The sequence below is a fragment of the Tachyglossus aculeatus genome, chromosome 3, assembly GCF_015852505.1.
Source record: "Tachyglossus aculeatus isolate mTacAcu1 chromosome 3, mTacAcu1.pri, whole genome shotgun sequence".
Taxonomy (NCBI): domain Eukaryota; kingdom Metazoa; phylum Chordata; class Mammalia; order Monotremata; family Tachyglossidae; genus Tachyglossus; species Tachyglossus aculeatus.
Window position 1 is genome coordinate 73,906,510 of NC_052068.1, and position 20,399 is coordinate 73,926,908.

Here is a 20,399-nt window from a genome sequence, read left to right on the forward strand (position 1 = left end):
CAGGGCAAGGAAGGGAAGGACAAAAGGAAGAGAAGAAAGAAAATAGTTTGAGAGAGGAGGAAGAAAGGCTTCATTTCCATACAGACTGAGCTTCAGTTATTTCATTCATCGAGATTGATTTAAAGTATGTTTTGGCATGTTGACATAAGAGTATCAAACAACATGCCAGGCAGAGTTATGGGTGAATGTGTTTCTTTTGATCAACTATCGATGGAGTGTTGCAGCTGTGTTTAAAAAGACAACTCCTAGCTTTCCACATACAAATTTACATTGAGGGTTTGTCCTCTCCCGCATGAAATTCTCCAGATTTAACCATCCTAAATTCAGATTATAAAATGCATCAGTGTATGTTTTGCCAGGCTACACACAGAAGCAGCATGGCCTAGTGGAAGGAGAATGGGCCTGGGAGTTAGAAGACATGTGTTCTAATCCTGGCTCTCCCACTTACGTGCTGTGGGACCTTGGGCAAGTCACTTTTCTTCTCTGTGCCTCAATCCCATCATCTACAGAATGGGGATTCACTACCTATTCTCCCTCCTACTTTGATTGTGAGCCCTATGTGGGATTATCTTGTATCTTAATTCAGTGCTTGGCACATGGTAAGCACTTAACAAATGCCACAGTTATTATTATTAAACAATATGTCTGATGTTTCAGAGTCACTGACATTTTAGAATATGAATTTATATCAGAAGAATTCAGTTTATAGAGAGACCATAAGTTCTAGAATGTAACTTGCAGGTGGAATGGTCAGTTCTAGACTTCAGTTCTGTGCTTTCATGTTCTACCTCGGTACGGTAATATTACTGAGCCCAACAGTTGATATTGTTGGCTTAAAAACATGGATGAAATAGAGAAACAATTTAAATGGAAATTATTCTTATTCCCCAATTAAGGTATAAATACAATCCCAATATGAGATGTGAATGGATTTGTTTCAGCAACATATGTCTTAAAAATAGCCGCCAAATAGAATTTTGGACTCCATATGTTAGTTCCCCAGGTGAACATCAAGGTAGCTTGAAAAATAAATACAAATCGGAATGAGTTCCTCCCGCTTCATAATGACAGGTGCAGACCAAACCTGATTTCAGTTGCCAACTGAGCCTGGCAAATGCTTAGTTGGGTTTATGAATCAATCAATTACATTTATTAAGCGCATCCTGCATTCAGAGCACTGTACAAAGTGCTTGGGAGAGTACAATACAACAGAGTTGGCAGACACATTCCCTGCCTACTTGCAGTCTAGAGGGGGATACAGGTATTTAAATAAATTACAGATATGTATGTAAGTGCTGTGAGGTTGATGGCGGAGTGAATATCAAAATGTCCAAAGGTCCCAGATCCAACTGCACAAACAACATAGAAGGGAGAGGAAACTGGGCAAAGGAGGATTTAATTGGGGAAGGCCTCTCGAAGGAGATGTGACTTTGAAGAGTGGTGGTCTGGCATACATGGAGGAGGAAGGAGTTTCAGGTTGGGGGAGGACGTTGGAAAGGGGTCAGAGGCTAGATAGAATAAATAAATACTGAATAAACTGGCCCTCGAGGAAGGGAGTGTATAATTTGGGTTGTAGTTAGAGATCAGTGAAATATAATAATAATGATGGCATTTATTAAGTGCTTACTATGTGCAAAGCACTGTTCTAAGTGCTGGATATTAAATAAGGTTTATTTATTAAATATTAATTATTTAATATTAATTATTTATTAAATAATTATTAAATGAGGTTGGAGGGGAGCAAGCTGATTGAGTGCTTTAAAGACAATTTAAGGTGTTTCTGTTTGAAACTGATTGGCAGCTGATATGTGTGGACTTCAGTGGTTTTACCCTCCCCTATGCCACATCGCCAAGCTGACTGGAACCTGAAATGCACTCTACCAACCATGATGGTGTATTGAAGTCTGGATTCCTGGGGCAGGCTCCAAAGATGTAACCTGGACCCGATTTAAGTTTGAGCAGTTTTTGAGAGCTCCTATCCAAGCTGTTTATTTTAGGATCTCAGTGGGAATGCAGGGAACACGTGCAGGGGACGGAGGAGTGCTAGATGCCACCCAGTCTGAGGGCCACGGCTGCGTATGTACCTCGCCCAAGTGCTGGCCGTGAGTTGGGTGCTAGGAACTATTCTGCCCTTATTGGAATGGTGGCTCAAACTTTCTCTTAATCTCAGATGAGACCAGTACCAGTTCTTGGGGTAGACTTTATTAATAGTGCCCTGGAACTATATGGCTTCAAGAGATAGTCATTTATATAATGACTTTTTATTAAATAGTTATTTTTTGCAACTGCAAATGATCGACGTATTTGGTTGTTTTCAATCAGTATTTATTGACCAGTTATTCTGTGCAGAGTACTGTGCTAATCACTCAGGAGAGTTCAATACAGTTCATTCATTCATTCAGTCGTATTCATTGAGCGCTTACTGTGTGCAGAGCGCTGTACTAAGCGCTTAGGAGGTACAAGTTGTCAACATACAGAGACGGTCCCTACCCAACAGTGGGCTCACAATCTAGAAGGGGGAGACAGTTAACAGATATTACTCCATCTCTCAAGGATTTTACAGTCTAGTGGAGGATACTACATTGAAATAAATTACAGGTAGAAGGAAGCAATAGAGCAGAAATGTAGCTAGTACCCACTTGCTTAGATGACATGGAAGTGGATGTATGTGGGGAGATGAGAGATTAATCAGGGAAGGCCTCCGGAGGGAGATGGGTTTTTTTTTTCTTTTTCAGAAGGGCTTTAAAGATGAAGAGAGCTGAAGTTTGGTGGATATGAACAGGGAGGGGGTTCCAGGTGTGGTGGAGCCAGAGCTTTGTGGTGGGAAATGAGAATGAGATGCAGTGAGTAGTTGGCTTCAGTGGAACAAAGAGTGCAATGGGTATAGTGGGAGAAGAGTGTAAATAAGTAGCAGGAAGAACAATGATTGAATGTCTTTTAAAGCGAGTGGATTTAGGATTGTGTTTATGTGCCCCTTCCCCCCTCCCTCCAAGTGGTTCATTCGTGTAATCAAACCCTGTGTAGATCCAAGGGGGTACAGTTGATTAATTTACAGCCTAGACAATCCTGGGGGAGAGCTGCTCCTGAAACCACTTTGTTGATCTGTCAACACGCAGGTTTAAGAAACCAGTCAAGATAATTAATTGACCTGTCCCATTTTCCTAAGTCATGGCTTATTCTGTAATTATCAGTCACTGCACACAGTAAGCGCTCAATAAATACGATTGAATGAATGAATGAAAGGAACACGGCCCGTGAATTTGCACCAGATACGTAATTGCTTTTGGCAGAATTTTTGAAATCTTTTTGCTTAGTCTGGGGATGGCCGTGTTTTTTTGATGTTATTATAGAATCTGCAGATCTGTACCACTAAAACTGTAGGTGTTGACTAATATTGGCGAAAGTGGGCGTTTTCTTCAATTGTATACTTTGCAGAAAAAAGTTAGCTTTGGATGTGATTTGCCATTCTGTGACAGAAAACTGACGTTTTAGTCCATTTCAAGTACTGGATTCCTAGAGGATTGAGACAGTGTTGATCAGAAGTCTAGAGATAGGAAAAAAAACTTCCCCGCGGATGTTAAAGTGATACAGTGCTCTGCACAGAGTAAGCGCTCAATAAATACGATTGAATGAATAAAGGGAATTTAAAGGGAGAGATTTTGAATATTGACTAAATAGGGGAAATGTATATTGTTTGTTGCAAAGATGCTGAGATTTCAAACAAGATAGACATATCTTACAATGAGATCACAACAATTTCCCTCTTCCTTTGAAACATTCATGTGTCATAATAAATTTCATATTATAGCCACTTATATTTCATTACCCACAGAGTCTGAGATTTCGGGGCCACAGCTTTTACCAGTGCGAGCATTAAATGAAGTCTTCATTGGGGAGAGTCTGTCATCCAGGTATATTAAAACTTCTGCTCTTAAGTTTAGTAATTTAGCATAACTTTGTTTTATTGTTATTTGGAAGTTGAGTTTTCACAATTTGGTTATGTTTTTTATATAGAAAATGACTTTAATCTGTGAATGGATGTTGTTTTTTGAGCATTCACTCCAAGTGGTTGGTCATGGGCTAATCATTTAAGAGTGTTATTCAGTCTCCTCTTCCTCTGTATTCTTACGAGAGCCTAATCTTAGTTCCCTATTTAATTCAGGGATTTTTAGACTCTGGGAACATCAAGTAGCAAGGTCCCAGAGTACTTCCTGGGAATTGCTGAAGTATAGTGCACTAGCTGTATTTCTCAGGAGTTAACAGAATATAATTTGAAAAGCGACTTCATTTTGGATGTATTTTTTGTTTCCGCAAAGCAAATATTTTATATAATGGTCTCCATAGTTAGTAAGCTCACAGATACTGTTGGATTTGATTTCCCAAAAGAACTGGTCCAAGGGGTGTATCCAGAAACTTTTTACCAGACTCATATGAAATAATCCATACTTAATGCAACTTTATGTGAAATTTGGGGATATTTTTAAGTGAGCCAACCATTATAAATTCCTGTTTGGACTAAATATATTAGACCTATGCCAAGCTTTTCACTGGCTGATAACCTGTAGGCCAATTAAAGAGTTGTGGTTTCGATACAACATGGAATATGGTGAAATGGTTTAATGAGACATCCATCCCTTCAGAACTATGCAGTGAGGTCTTTAACCCTCCAAACTAAGAGCTTTTAGAAATAAACGTGCTCTGTAAAAGATTATTTCATCTTCATCATCATCAGCAACAGCAATGTCATTACCATCGTTAGGACTGTGTAGTTTTTATCTGTAGACCCAAACACTGTTGAGAAGTTTGGTGGGGGTTTTTTCTTTCTTTTTTCTCTCTATTTTAGTTGCTTAAGGAATATAGCAAAGGTAAATTAGCAGTTGCCCTCTTTGTTTCTAATTTATAAAAAGATGTATCTATTAAACTATTTAAAATGTGTCTGCCAGTTACTCAAAATTATATTGATTTTATGTTAAAAAAAACAAAGGGCTTAATTTTCCTGTCCTTTTCCCATGACTTTGTATGTGTATTCTGGATTACAATGTTTATAAAATGTTATAAAATATTTGTTGAAAAGCAAGGGTAGCCCAGTGGCAAGTTGCATCCCCAGCTCCGCCACTTGCCTGTTGTGTGACCTTGGACAAGTCACTTCACTTCTCAGTGCTCTAGTCAGTCAGTCAGTGGTTATTTATTGAGCATTTACTATGTGCCGAGCACTATACTAAGTGCTTGGGAGAGCACAGTATAACAATAACAAGCATATTCTCTGCCCATGACATAGACTAGTTGTCTCACTTGTAAAATGGGGATAACTCCTTCCCTTTTAGGCTATGAGTCCCATCTGATACTGATTCTTGTATCTATCCCAGCATAGTACTTGGCATATAGGTGCTTAATGAATACCGCAATTATTAGTAGTATTTTTTTTTAGTTTCAAAACTAAAAATATTTTAATGGTATTTAAGGGCTTAAGAACTGTATTTCAAAAGCCAGCAGTTAACCGCTTTTCTGAATAATTATCCAGTGCATCAATTTAATGAGCAAATACTGTACAACAGACCATATCACCCCTGTAATTTATTGTTGAAACAGTGAGTTTTGAAAGCTCACTGCTTGGTTCAGCCTTTTGATCCAACAATGCACTGAACATAGAACTCAAAGTTCCAACTGTAAATTAGGGTCCTAAGTGGCACTAGGGCTGTTTGAGAAGAAACACCGCAGCATTGAGGAAATTTTATTAAATAAGAAAAGCCGCTATTAGCAGTTTGGGAAATGAGAAAATTGAAGATGAGAAGCAGTGGAGGATAAATTTCCTCTGGTAGAAGCTGTCACAGTTCTTTACTACCCCTGAGTTCATAAAATAAGAAAAACATAAGAAGTGAATGGACTGAGAGCAGCTTTTAAAATTGGATCAAGTCTTTTAATCAATCAATCAATCGTATGTATTGAGCGCTTACTGTGTGCAGAGCACTGTACTAAGCGCTTGGGAAGTACAAGTTGGCAACACATAGAGACGGTCCCTACCCAACAGTGGGCTCACAGTCTAGAAGGGGGAGACAGAACAAAACCAAACATATTAATAAAATAAATAGAATAGATATGTACAAGTAAAATAAATAAATAGAGTAATAAATACGTGCAAACATATATGCTTATATACAGGTGCTGTGGGGAAGGGAAGGAGGTAGAAAATGGGGAAAGGGCATACGGGATTTGCTGTTTAATATATGAACCATGTAAGCCGGTCTCATCAATGCCTGCTGAGTCTAGAAGGTCAGTAAATATTCATTAGAACAAATGGTACCTGTCTAACAATCGATTAGTCATATTTATTGAGCACTTATTGGTTGCAGAGCACTGCACTAAACAGTTGGGAGAGTGTAGTATACCCATATGACTTCATACTAGATGCATTTATGTCCTGTTGAAGAATAGACACTACTTCTACCCTCAAGAAACATAGACACTCAGTTCTTCTGCAACATTGGTCAGCCCCAGGTTAAGGTGCACAGCTTAACCACCATCACTCTCACGCATGCAACTTCTTTTTCCAACACTGCATCTGACTTGGTCCGGGCAGACACGTGTTGTTGAAAGAACATTCCCTAATTCCCTAACGGCATTTTGTTCAAAACACGTCGGGAAAAACGTGCTTTTTGAAAGAACCGAGTATTGTTTGATAGAGGAACTGAGACAGTAAACATACACGCTCAATAATTTGCACTGCTTAGGCTTCGTAAAGTGTAGTGACTGCTTCAGATGAACGAAGAGCACCGCCTGGGAGTCAGAGGACTTGGGTCTGATCCTGGCTTTTCCAGTTGTCTGCTGATTGACCTTGGGCCAGTCACTTAACTTTTGTGACTGTTTCCTCATCTGTATCATTGGGCTTCAGTGTCTGCCCTCCCATAGACCGTAAGCCCATGCAGGGCAGAGATTGTGTTCAGGCGGTTTATCTCGTAAATACGCCATCGCCTGATTCAGTGCTTGACACATAGTAAGTGGTTAACAAGTACAATTATCATCAAATAATGTTTCTGAAGTGGGAGAGCCTGGGCCTGTCTAGTGGCTTAGGGACAGCACAGCGTTTGGCCATTTGTAATTAAAGTGGTGTTTTGTTCTTTATCCCTTGAGCTGACTAGAGCGAGGTATTTGACCAAAATAATTTCAGGTATGCTTTCATTCACTCATTCAGTCGTATTTATTGAGCACTTACTGTGTGCAGAGCACTGTACTAAGCGCTTGGGAAGTACAGGTTGGCAACATATAGAGACGGTCCCTACCCAGCAGCGGGCTCATTTGTTGGCACTCCTTTCCTCCTTCGGTCTTTTATATCATTGCTCCCAAAAGAAATCGCCTGTTATCATGTATAGTATACTATTTTTATTTTTGAGGATATAAAGTAGTTGTTTTTTTGTTGTGTTTTTTTTTCTTAAATCCCAAAGGTGGGATTACTGTGGTGCAGATAGGGCAATAGCCTCAAAACTCCTGAAGTCTAACTGGGCCAATTTGGCCTTCGGTGGCCCTAGCTGCCTCAAAGCAGCCCTGTTTGCCTGAGTATGGTTCTGAACTCCTGAGGTTTGTGAATTTAAGGCTTGGAGGAGCCTAGATCCTAATTCCAGTGCTTAGAACAGTGCTTTGCACATAGTAAGCGCTTAACAAATGCCATCATTATTTTAGATGCCCGAAGGTGGAATTTCCTGCCCCGAGCAAGTTGTCTTGCTCCATTACAAGCATTTCCATGATTTTATTTGCAATATTAGTCACTGCAGAAGCGTAGCAACTTAATGCCATCTCGTTATCCTTTCCCATTTGTCCGAGGCTAGAAGTCTTGCTCATGGGATGCTATTGTCATCTAATTAAGTCTTATCTGGAATTAAAATTCTGAAGGTTGACTCTCAATCAGCTTGCAGCTGAAAATGTCACTGATTGTTGCGAACTTGTTTTGACTCATATTTGGTTTGCTCTTCACCCAGGGGACTCATGCTGATTTACCTTCTGCTTTTTCACTGAGTGTTTTCTTTTCCTTTCCTGTGTTGAATGACTGTGTTTCAAAATGAAAATGGTCTCAGGCCAGATTATATCCTGGGTACTGAACTGAGCATGACTCTTCAGTCATAGCCAGGCTGAATGATTTGCCCGAGCTTCACTTGTCCTTTCTGTTCTTCAAACTTGAATCCAAGCCAGAGAATTATCACGTATAAATTTTAAGTTCCTCCCCCTTTCACATATTTAGAAGAGAATATCGATATGCAGTGAACTTCTGTTACTGAGAGCGGATGTTTTACCTATCTTATATTCGGATAGGCAAATAATCGAGAATTTAGGCTGGAGAAGGATTACTCCCTGGATTTCTTTAAGGAGTAGTTAAGTGAAAAACACTGATGATCTAAAAAGATTCAAGTCAAATTAGCCATAGAGCTTACGTCTGCTTTTGGTTACCCAAGAAGAGTTTAAATCAAAATTGACCCCAACAGTGAAAGGAAGATGTTCAAAGAGGCCCTTGTAGGAAAAAAGACCGCTCTGGATTAGATGAGGAAACAGAAATTTATATTACTAGAAATTTTCTCTACTTTAAAGATACAAAATTAAATATTCTTGTTCATATGTAGTACTATTTATAAAGTACATATTATGTGCTAAACACTATATATTAATATAATATATTGTAATATGTTACATATATGTTATATTATTTCTTGATGTCCCAACATTTTACTTTTGGTACTTCTGAAATAGCTTGGGTCACTTTTAAAGAAAGACTCATTTTTTTTTAAAAAAAAGACTAGTTACCGAAACCCACGCGCAAATCACATAAAATTCAATATAATGAGATTTGTGCTTAATGAGTCCCATATGTTTCTGGCTAACTGGTTCATTTGGCATTCAACACTCCTGATAGAAGGCTGTGTTCTGTCTTATTCAGGGTGAACTATAAATCCTGCAAATCCAGTTTTACATTCTCACTTCATAGGGCCTCCTACTATGAGATCTCCGTTGATGACGGTCCCTGGGAAAAGCAGAAGAGTTCAGGACTCAATTTGTGTACTGGGACAGGATCAAAAGCTTGGTAAGTTGTCGAATGGGGTAAAAACCTTAGTCAGTGTGGTATTGAGGATTTACCCGGGTAGAGCACTGTACTAGGGAAGTAAAAGGGAATATTGGGAATATAGGGAAGCAGTGTCCTCAGTGGAAAGAGCCCGGGCTTTGGAGTCAGAGGTCAGGGGTTCAAATGCCGGCTCCGCCAATTGTCAGCTGTGTGACTTTGGGCAAGTCACTTAGCTTCTCTGTGCCTCAGTTCCCTCATCTGTAAAATGGGGATTAAGACTGAGCCCTGAGTGGGACAACCTGATCACCTTGTATCCCCCCAGCGCTTAGAACAGTGCTTTGCACATAGTAAGTGCTTAACAAATACCATTATTATTATTATTATTATTATTATTATTATTATTGTTACTAAGGACTTGGGGCGGAACAATGGTATTAATAGACAAGAATGTGCCCTTAGGGAGTTTACAGTCTCGAGGACTGATTTATTCAGGGGCTGAAGGTTCTGGGTTGCAGAAAGAGCCCCACAGTTGCAATGAAGAAGTAGTGATAGTATTTAAGTGTGTACTGACTGCAGGGAGAGAGTACCCAGGTGGGAATTAGACATGTTCCTTGTCCTCGGGGGGCTTCCAGTCTAAGAAGGGGACTGTGCTCCTCTTGTGTCCACGGAGGCTGAGGTGTCTGCAGAAGTTTAGCCGTTATTCACAGTTGTCTAGGCTGTTTTGCAACAATAACTATACTACAACTGCCACACAGTCGTTTACATCTTAGCTTTTGATCTTTACCTTGAGGGCTAATACTGCATGTAATAGACTATTTGTGAAGATGTTAGATAGTTTGAAGCATCTCTTCAGTCATTTAGGGTTGAAACTTGCTGTATTCATGCATTTCTCCAAGGAACTTGATTTCTGAAATCATTGACACCCCCGACCCAGTATCCAAATGTACTTAACATTTAACACCCCCTGACCCAGTATCCAAATGTACTTAACATTTAACTTAAAATTCGGATTTTATACTGTTGTTGTACATTTAATACAGCTGCTTGAATTCTCCTAGGGTCCTTTTGGTCATCTTAATTTTCACTTGTTAGCAGAATAAACTGAATCTCCCTGCCGTTTTAAATGAAGCTGATGAACTCAAAAGGCGAACCTTTAATTAGCAAACTTTTCCAAGCAACAAAAAAATATCCGACTTCCAACATAGTACTCCTTTCTGAACAAGTAACAGAGGACCCACAATTCAAGGGGGAGTAGCATTGGTATGAAAGACATGCCAAAGTAAACTTAAATTCCCTTGCGGAGCTTTCCATTTTTGAGTTTGACAAGGACAAGTAATTTTGTCTTCACACTATGTAAAAATATTCATTTCTCCAAATGCATTTCGACCAAAAGATTTCACCAAGTGCTTGAGCCTTGTGGGAGGAGAAATTTTAAATGAATATGGTGGTAGTTTATGGTATGTATTGAGCATCCACTTTTAGTATACCTGTTCCCTGCCCTCCGGAAGCTTACAGCCTAGTGAGGGAATAGTGAAAGAGTCTGAAAAAAATCAGGCAGAGAGAAAACTGCAGAAAAACTAAGACTAGATAGTGTCTCCAGGAGAGGAGTGGTCCACAGTGTGGAAGGCCACTGAAAGGATGAGGAGTTGATTTAGCAAGGAGGAAATTGGTGACTTTGGAGAGAGCCTTCTCAGTGGAGAGAAAGGAGGAAATTTAATTGTAGGGGGTCATGAAGAGAATTGGAGGAGAGGCGGCAGGTGAATACAAACCTATCAAGGAATTTGGAAATGAGTGGGAGAAGGGAAATAAGGTGATAGTTGATGATGCAGTAGAGTCCAGAAAGTTGTTTTTTAGGATGGGGGAGAGGCGAGTGTATTTGAAAGCAGGGAGTACATGGTTGATATTGGTGGCCAGTCAGAGAAGGGTGGGCACAAGTATTTAAAGAAAGAGAGACGGGATGGAATCAGAGGAGGGCAACTTTGAAAGCAGGTGGGAAATCTCTCCTGCGAGTTGGTTGAGAAGGATGAAAAAGAGGATGTAGGCAGGGAAGGTGAGGGGGCAATTTTGGGAGAGCTCACACCTGAATGGCTTTGAGTTACTCAACAAAGTATTTGGGAAAGACCTCAGAGGTGTGTAGTAACAATAATAATAATAATAATGGCATTTATTAAGCACTTACTATGTGCAAAGCACTGTTCTAAGTGCTGGGGAGGTTACAGGGGGCTCACAGTCTTAATCCCCATTTTACAGATGAGGTAACTGTGGCACAGAGAAATTAAGTGACTTGCCCAAAGTCACAGCTGACAATTGGCAGAGCTGGGATTCGAACCCATGACCTCTGACTCCAAAGCCCGTGCTCTTTCCACTGAGCCATGCTGCTTCTCCTTAAGTAGGAGGGATAGGGTTCCTGCTCACAAGGAACTAATCCTATAATGGGGGAGAGCTGAGATTTAAAAAATTCTTACAAATAATAGTGAGTACACAGGAGAATAGTTGGTTCAGAAGGGCATAATGGGGTGCTTTGGAGGAAGTATAACCTCTAAGCTGTGGCTCTGTATGGGCAGGGACCTTCTCTACCAACTCTGTTAAATTGTACTGTTCCCAAGCACTTAATACAGGACTCTGCACGTCACAAGTGCTTAGTAAATACCACTGATTGATTTAACCTGGGAGGAAGAGAAGTTAATTGGGGAGGGTTCTTGAGGAGAGGTGATTTCCGAAGGACGGACACTATAGATGTAAGATGAGCCTGTCTAATTGCTACGCCTTGATGTACATCCAAGAAATAATGTTAATACTGTGAAGTCTATTTAGTCTTTCTATGGGGCATGACGCTCTCCTCCTCAAAAATCTCCAGTGGTTGCCTATCAACCTTCGAATCAAGCAGAAACTCCTCACTCTCGGCTTCAAGGCTGTCCATCACCTCGCCCCCTCCTACCTCACCTCCCTTCTCTCCTTCTCCAGCCCAGCCTGCACCCTCCGCTCCTCCGCCTCTAACCTCCTCACCGGGCCTCGTTCTCACCTGTCCCGCCGTCGACCCCTGGCCTCCATCCTCCCCCTGGCCTGGAATGCCCTCCCTCTGCACATCCGCCAAGCTAGCCCTCTTCCTCCCTTCAAAGCTCTACTGAGAGCTCACCTCCTCCAGGAGGCCTTCCCAGATTGAGCCCCCCTTTTTCCTCTCCTTCTCTCCCCATCACCCCCACTCCCTCCCTCTACCTTACCCCCTCCCCGCAGCACTTACGTATATTTGTACATATTTATTACTTTATTTTATTCATGATGTGTATATAGCTATAATTTCTATGTATCTATTTTGATGTGATTGATGCCTGTCCACTTGCTTTGATGTCTGTCTGCCCCTTTCCAGGCTGTGAGCCTGTAGGGATTATCTCTATCTGTTACTGAATGTTACATCCCAAGCGTTTAGTCCAGTGCTCTGCACAGAGTAAGCGCTCAATAAATACGATTGAATGAATGAATGAATCCCTTTGCTTCTGCCTTCTTTCCCATCTTGTAGCTCGCCTTGTGCCATTTTATTGCTACTAACCCTCTCCATCGAGATGGAAAGCTACGGGCATGGAGAGGTGAACCCCTAATTATCAGCGTATAAACCTTATATAAAGATTTGTGTATTTAGATGGTTAAAATCATATAAAACACGTTTGTCACGGACAGCGGCGAGGAGGTGCTGTGAAGACAAAACATATGTGCCTTCCATTATATCTTACGTTAACATTCCTGAGCTTTCAGTATGTTCAGCTTGAACTAAAACCCCAGAGTAAATACTGTACTTTTGTTTTTAGGTCGTATAATATCAACAGGGTAGCCACCCAGGCTGTGGAAGATGTTCTGACTATTGGTAAGTAACTGTTGTGATAGACTCCCTTGATACTAACTTTATTAAAGAAAATGTTCTTTCAAATGAAGATACCTTTTTTCTCTTCCCTCTTTCAACAGCTCAGCGCCAAGGGAATCTGAATATTCCTCTGAGCAGGGAGCTAATAGAGAAAGGTTAGTGATGAATAATGGGGACTAAATTATTTTGCTACAGATCTGTCTGGCCTGAGTTTAAATAGACTCATCATGATTAGCTATGCTTTTACAAGTGGGTAATTGGTAACTAATCAAGATTGAGTCCAGGCATACCCCCTCATTCAGTCATATGTTTCTTGAAAAAATGGCTGTATCATTGAGCTGTGATATGGGGTGTGGTTTCCATAAACTTATAAATTGGGATCGGTCCTAAAACCTTCAGAAAAATATGGAATTCTTTACACTGAGCATGCTGAACACTTGTTCAGTTTTGTTAAAGCAGTTCAAAGCATGTCATCACAACATTAAATGACGACTTGTCCTATGTAGAGTTACGGATCTTTGCAGAAGGCTGCAAAATTAGAAGCTTATTTTGCTGAGTGATAATGGTATTTACAGTTTAGTGAAGAATCAACCACTTTGATAAATTCACCCGTTCTGTTTATTTAAAATTGCTGCAAGACTTCTTAATCCCAGAATTTTAACTGGTATTGGAAAAAACGTAACTTCGTCTGTTAGGCATCTTGAAATGATGCATCGGATTATCAAGGGGGTCAAGACCATATCTCTGGGTTGTATGTGCGGCAGGATGATTCTCTACCTTTAGATTTGCCGTTGTTTTTAACTAAAGTATGCCATGTGATTATTGCCGGTCTCAGTAAGTTAATTCTTCCATTTTTTGATAAATAGGAGTGGTATTAATTGATGGTATTTGAGTGTGAACTGCTGAACACTGTACTAAACACTTAGAAAATACATTATAACAGACTTGGTAAACAAAATCCCTGGAATTCATGGCCTACAGGGGGAAACATATAAAAATAAACTGCATATAGGGGGAATAGTAAAGAATAAAAATATTTGCTTAAGCACTGTGGGACTGGAGTGATTACCAAAGTACTAAAAGGGTGTATAGCATAGTTGACGCAGAGGAGAGGGTGGAAAGGCACTTACTGTGTGCCAAACACTGTACTAAGTGGTGGGGTAGATTTATTCGGTCGTATTTGTAGAGCACGTACTGTGTGCCTGAGCTCTTGGAAAGTACAATTTGGCAACCGATAGAGACAATCTCTATCCAACAACGGGCTCACAGTCTAGAAGGGTAGATACAAGACAGTTTGGCAGTAGTCCCTGTCCCACATTGGGCACTCAAACTAAAGGAGAAAGAACAAGAATTCCATCCTTATTTTAGAGATGAGGAAACCGAAGCCCGGAGGAGTTAAGTGCCTTGCTGAAAATCCCACAGCGGGCCGGTAGCAGAGCTGGGATTAGCACCCAGGTCCCCTGGTTCCTGGGCTCGTGCTCTTTCCACTAGGCCACACTGTATAAAATCTAACAAAGCAGCACAGGCCTTCTTAAGGGAGAGAGCTATCGATGGCTTTGAAACATTTACTTGGAACTACTTTGAATTTTAATCTTAATTGACGGCACTCCATTCCGTCAGGGAGCATGCTATGGGAAGCTGTAGCATACTATACTATTACTACGTCCCAGGCACTGTGTATGTCCTGGGGTAGATACAAGGTTGGGCACAGTCCATGTCCCACGTGGGACTCAGTCGTCATCCCCATTTTACAGATGAGGTGACTGAGGCACAGAGGAAGGGAAGTGACTCGTTCAAGGTCACCCAGCAGGCAACTGGCAGAGCTGGGATTGGAGCCCTTGTCCTCCTAATTCCCAGGCCTGTTCTCGACCCACTAGGCCATGCTGCTTCTCAGTATGGGATATGTATTAGGGAGGGAAATTAAGGATGTTTGTGCACTCTAGCGTACCAAACGTTGTTTGGTGCTGGTGGATAAATGGAATATTGGTTTGACCAAACATGGAATATGAAACATCTTACTAGGAGGACAGTTTTTTAAAGGCTTCTTGGGAAAGACTCAAGTCCTTAAACTGAAACGGTTTGTTTTTTTCGTTTTTCTGTTTGTAGTAACAAATGAGTACAATGACTCTCTACTCTATAGTCCAGAAGAGCCAAAGATGCTTTTCAGCATTCGAGAACCTATCGCAAATCGTGTTTTCTCAAGTAGCCGTCAGCGCTGTTTCTCATCAAAGTAAGCTTTGTAAAACGTCGGCACCTTTCATTCCTCCTTGCTATCAAGCCTATTTTGTTTTAATATTTTGAAGTCCTACACATGTGTAAGCCAATGGGAGAGCTAGTATTTAAGAAACATGAGAAGTTGAAGAAAATATTGCTTCTGAGCGTTACCTTATGTCAGAAGGAAATCAGAGGGAGAAAAATCTCTGTTCTATCTGCCCCAAGGAGATATGAATCTATATGTGGATATGTTATTTTAAAAAAAAAACAAACTGCAGGATTTGGAAAGTAGACCATTTAGTGGAAGTTTTGGTTATGAACTTCCCATTCAGCTACGGGTCATCTCTTTCTGTTAGTTTCTTTGAGTCTTCTTCAGTGGTAGATAAATGACCAGCAAAATGGCATTATTGGATTGCTTCCATAAAAGTTACAACGTGCTTATCAGTAACTCTTTTTTTTCATTTACAGGGTTTGCGTACGTTCTCGTTGTTGGGATGCCTGTATGGTTATTGATGGAGGAACTTCTTTTGAGTTTAATGATGGAGCAATTGCTTCGATAATGATTGATAGAGAAGATGAACTACGAACTGTGCTGTTTGAACAGTGAAGGACTTAACTCGGCTCACATTAGGAAACGCCGAGCCCCACAGGAAAAGATATTCCCTGCAGAAATGGGCCGCGTGATTTTTGGTCTTGAGGTTCTTTTCTGGGGAAAAAGAACCAGAAAAGGGCAGGGATTTAAAGCACTCTTCTCTTTTCCAACTGTGGCAAAGAATTTTGAAGAAAGTTAGGTCATCATCCAAGTAAACGTGGATTGGAGTGAGCTGGAAATTTTGGAATTGGTGTCAGTGAAGTGTCTGTTTCGCCTACAAAGCGTAGAGTCACAATACCTTCTTATATTTAGGGAGGTAGACTCAAATGGCAAAAAGTTTAGGATTGAAGAATTAACCATACAGAGTGTTCTTCTCTCCATCCCACCCCAGCCCCAGCTTTCTTTGATTTATTAAACTACATACACTTATCCATCATGCATATTATTTTTGTATAAGCAGTGTGAATGCCAAGATCCGTTACTTTGGTGATGAGGGTTGGGAATTTTGCTACAACCCACCATTTGATTAACTGATAAATGGGATCTTTTTAAACATCCTGAGGATTGTCCAGTTTCTGTGTACATTTTAGAGAGCATGGTGGTGAGAATCAGCCTTTTTTCCTCTTCAGCTCTTTGGGACATTGAAATTCTGTCATTCCTTTCTCTGATCCTCATCTGCCTCCCCACCTCTCCCCCCGAAAAAACAATCCTTACTGTGGGCAAGGCATCTCTTTTCTGGCCGTCCTTGTCTTTTATTAGAAGGAATACTTCCACTTAAACTACATCTGTAATCAGGTGGTTTGGCACATTTTTGGTCAGAAATGAGTTTGTGAAAATCTGTATGCTAGCATTGATGCTTAATTGCTCCAAGACAGACTTTATCTGGTCAAAGAAAATGTTATATTTTAACCTGGGTAATGTTTTTTTTTTTTTTCAGAAATTAAATGTTTTTAAAGTTAACTGCAAATTAGACTATTTTATTCAGTTTTTGGCAAAGCCTGTTTATATTTCAATCTAGGGTTTATCAAGTAGAAGAAAACTTGAGAAATAAACCAAGCATACCCCATCTTCTTATAACAATATACATGTATCAAGACTTTACCTAAAGTTTTGCAGTTTTCCCATAGAAGCTAGTGGTAAGGACGATTTTGTGTCTTTGACTTCTTTTCTTCCCCTATCCTGAGTTGCAGGAAAATATAAAAATAAGTCTACAAGAGAACTGATTCTAAATTCACAAGGCAATAATTTCTTGTAATTTATCCCCAGATATAATTTTTTCACCAAATTTCCATTTCAGCTGAAGATTTTTTTTTTAAGGAAAGTTAGCTTCAGTTGTGATACTTAATGTTCACAGAATTAAGGGGATTAAATATGTTTTGAGATGCTTTGCATTTTCTTTTGTATGCCATTGGAGCTTTTGAGACTTTGTGTTTTTTTTAAGACGTCTGACTGCAGAAGAAGTGTGATTTGTTGAAACCATATGTGTCTTCAAATGGTGGTGAAGTTAGCACTATAGCTGTGCCAATTTTGCACTTAAAATGATCAATTGCAGGAATATATTTCACCTTCTGCTATACAAGACAGCCTCTTTTTAATGTATGTCTTAAGTCCACTGTGAAAAACTTCCCAAATCTTCATGTATTTTTGAGATGCCTTCTTGATGGAGAATCCTCCACATCTACTTTTAGAATCTCAAAAAATTCCGAACTGCTCATGACAGGATGGAATAATTGTTATACCGAATCTGTTAAAATACATTTGAGCTGAATGTCTTCAAAAATGCATAACAAACCATATCGAAAAGGTGTTTTAAAATGTTAAACATTTCAACCTGGGTGCTTCTTTTGGAGGAAAGTGGTGTCAAGAGTAACTAAATCTGTGGTTTTTCATCATTGATTGACTTCTATGTATATATTTCTGAATCACCAGTTTTAAAAGAAAGTTTCAATGGGTGCAAAGTTCAGGGATAAAACTAGGTTTCAACTCTTCCACCTGCAGTCCCCACTTCCTTTCAGTCAGTAGTGTTTATTGAACACTTAAGCGGAGTAGAGCACTTTATAATTGCTTGGGAGAGAATAGTAGAATAGTTGGTAGATCAGATCCCTGCCCTCAGAGAGCTGACACTATAGCAGGGAAGACAGACCCTAAAATGAGAATTCTTTCTAATTGTATTTAAACAGAGCATTTTGTCTGGGACTGAACACTCAAAGTTCAGGCTCTTATTAGGTGAGTCTCCTCATTCCTTTGGGTGGGGCCTGACAGGGAGGTTGGGGAAAGGATTTGAAATCCCTAGTTGAGAATTGTTTTGTGTTCTCTTTTGCTGACCTGCTGGGATTATTTCCAGACAGTTCCTACACCGCAGCTCCTTAACATCTATATCTAGTTCCTCAGGGTTAATGGTGGCTATAGATCTGCATGGTTTTCCTGAACTTCTCCTGTGACTGGTTTCCTTTGACCTAAATGGGGCCCCTCGTTTCTGGTTCCTTTCCAGGAGGTGGAGGTGGAGAGAGTGGGGTGTGTGTGTATGTGTTTTATATTTAGATTTTTTTTTTTGGTCAGTTCCACCCCTCTCCATTATCTAGTGCTTAAACTGGATTAGACTGTTTCCTCATCTCCCTGGATCTGGGGCGGTGGGCGGAGACTGGGGGGTTATGTCTGTCTTCCCATCGCTCATTCAGCCCATTTGCCCTCTTTCCTGCCATTCTTCAGTCAATCAGTGGCATGTATTGAGTGCTTACTGTGTGCGGGACATTGGCGAGGTACTTGGAAGAGGGCAACACAGAACACCCTGCCCTCAAGGAGTTTACAGTCTCATTGCAAAGCTCTCACCTTTCCTCTTGTCCCTTTTTGTTTGCTCTGTTATCCCTTCTATTCTCTGCACGCTTATTCCTGCTCCTCTTATGCCGCTTTCTCCCTGGCTCATCTTCCACTGCCATCCCTCCTACAAATCAATGAATCAGTGATATTTATGGAGCATGTACTGTGTGCAGAGCACTGTATTAAGCACTTGGGGAAAATGCAGTGGAGTTGGTAGATGTGATTCCTGCCCACTCATCCCATGTGGGCCCTCATCCAGCATTAATTTGGTTTGTGGCCCAGTCTGCTTCCTTTCACCCTGACCCTTCCTTCTCACCTTTCCACACTGATGGCAGAGTGGCTAGAGCACAGTTCTGGGAGTCAGAAGGTCATGGGTTCTAATCCCGGCTCCACCACGTGTCTGTTGTGTGACCTTGGGCAAGTCATTTCTCTGTGCCTCAGTTCCCTCCTTTGTAAAATAGGGATTGAGACTGAGCCCCACACGGGACAGGGACTGTGTCCAACTCGATTTGCTTCTGTCTACCCCAGTGCTTAGTACAGTGGCACAGAGTTAGCACTTAACAAATACCATTTTTTAACATTTATTTTTCAGTGCCGCTCCATGCACAGGTAGAGCATCCATGGATAAAAGCTGTGAAGCCATTATTGTTAGGCTCAGGTTTTTTTTTCTTCATTAATCAATCAGTCATATTTATTGAGCGCTTACTGTGTGCAGAGCACTGCACTAAGCGCTTGGGAAGTAAGGGCTTTCCCTTCCCCTCCCTCTTGTTTTTTAATTCTATCTCCTGCCCCACCCGAGACGAATGAGGTTTTACTTCTGTCTTTTGGGAACCTACTCCCTAGCACCCTGGATTTCTCTTGCGTATATACGCACCACGCTTTTTTGATTCTCGGTTTCTGTAGCTCACCCTTCTGTTTTGCCCAGGGTTGCTCCTTTTATGTTTTAAACATTTTACCTTACGCTATGTTTCTCCTCTCCTTTCGTTTATTGACTGTCTCCAAGCTTGGCCCTCTTCCACCGACTTCTCTTTTCAGTCTCTCTGATTTCATTTCCTCCCACCTCGTTTCTCTTAGGGCTGCCAATCTTTGCTCCCTGAAGTTTCTGATATATGCAAGCTCTGCTCTCCAAGCTGAACATTTCTTTCCAGTTTGTCCTGATTTTATCCTACCCTTTTCGGTCAATTGGTCATATTTGAACGCTTACCAACTCAATCCCTGGAGGCCTCTGCCTCCTCTCCCCAGGCTCCCGCTCCTCTGGCCTCCCTTCTGCTAAAGAACTTGATTTATTTCAGTCACCAGGCAGGTTAGGGTGGGGAGGGAAAATGTGACCTACCTCATCTTATTTTTCCCCCTGGTGAAATGTAACCTCGTCAGAAGAAGAGCATAAGGGCAATATCGATGCCTGCCTTGATACTGCTCACTTCTCTGTGGCAATCTTTTCACAAATGTGTGTACATCTGACTACTGTTATATCTACGCAGCCAAATCAGAGGGGTGTATGGATTTCCTCACAGTTTGGAACACGTATGTAGTGCTTAGAACAGTGCTTTGCACATAGTAAGCACTTAATTAATGCCATCATCATTATCATTATTATTATAATCTCATTTGCGTTGGCCGTACTGACTTCTGAAAGAGCTAGCACTGTCTAGATTGTTAGTCTACATTTACTGGATAATTGCATCACCTTTTTGCTTTGGCTGTGAAGGTGTAGCACACTTCACCGTTAAATGATCTGGTCGGAAATTCCAAAGTGCCTAAGTAGTTTTCTGTGTAGTTCTTCAATGCGCCACCCTTATTCATATTGAAATGGTAATCCTGAATAATATAAAAAAAGAAGGGAAAAAATCTTTCGTGGTGTTCATTTTAATGAGTAA

General features: G+C 40.7%; 1 protein-coding gene across 1 annotated transcript in view; it reads left to right on the forward strand.

The window, feature by feature from the left end:
- NADK2 (NAD kinase 2, mitochondrial) overlaps positions 1-17,599 on the forward strand; it is a 57,265-nt gene extending 39,666 nt beyond the window's left edge. Inside the window, exons 8-13 of the mRNA XM_038743410.1 lie at positions 3,833-3,911; positions 8,921-9,064; positions 12,847-12,902; positions 13,001-13,054; positions 15,006-15,129; positions 15,582-17,599. Coding sequence (XP_038599338.1) covers positions 3,833-3,911; positions 8,921-9,064; positions 12,847-12,902; positions 13,001-13,054; positions 15,006-15,129; positions 15,582-15,720 — 596 coding nt within the window. The 3' untranslated portion in view covers positions 15,721-17,599. The remainder of the gene's footprint in view (positions 1-3,832; positions 3,912-8,920; positions 9,065-12,846; positions 12,903-13,000; positions 13,055-15,005; positions 15,130-15,581) is intronic.
- Positions 17,600-20,399: the final 2,800 nt, after the last annotated feature.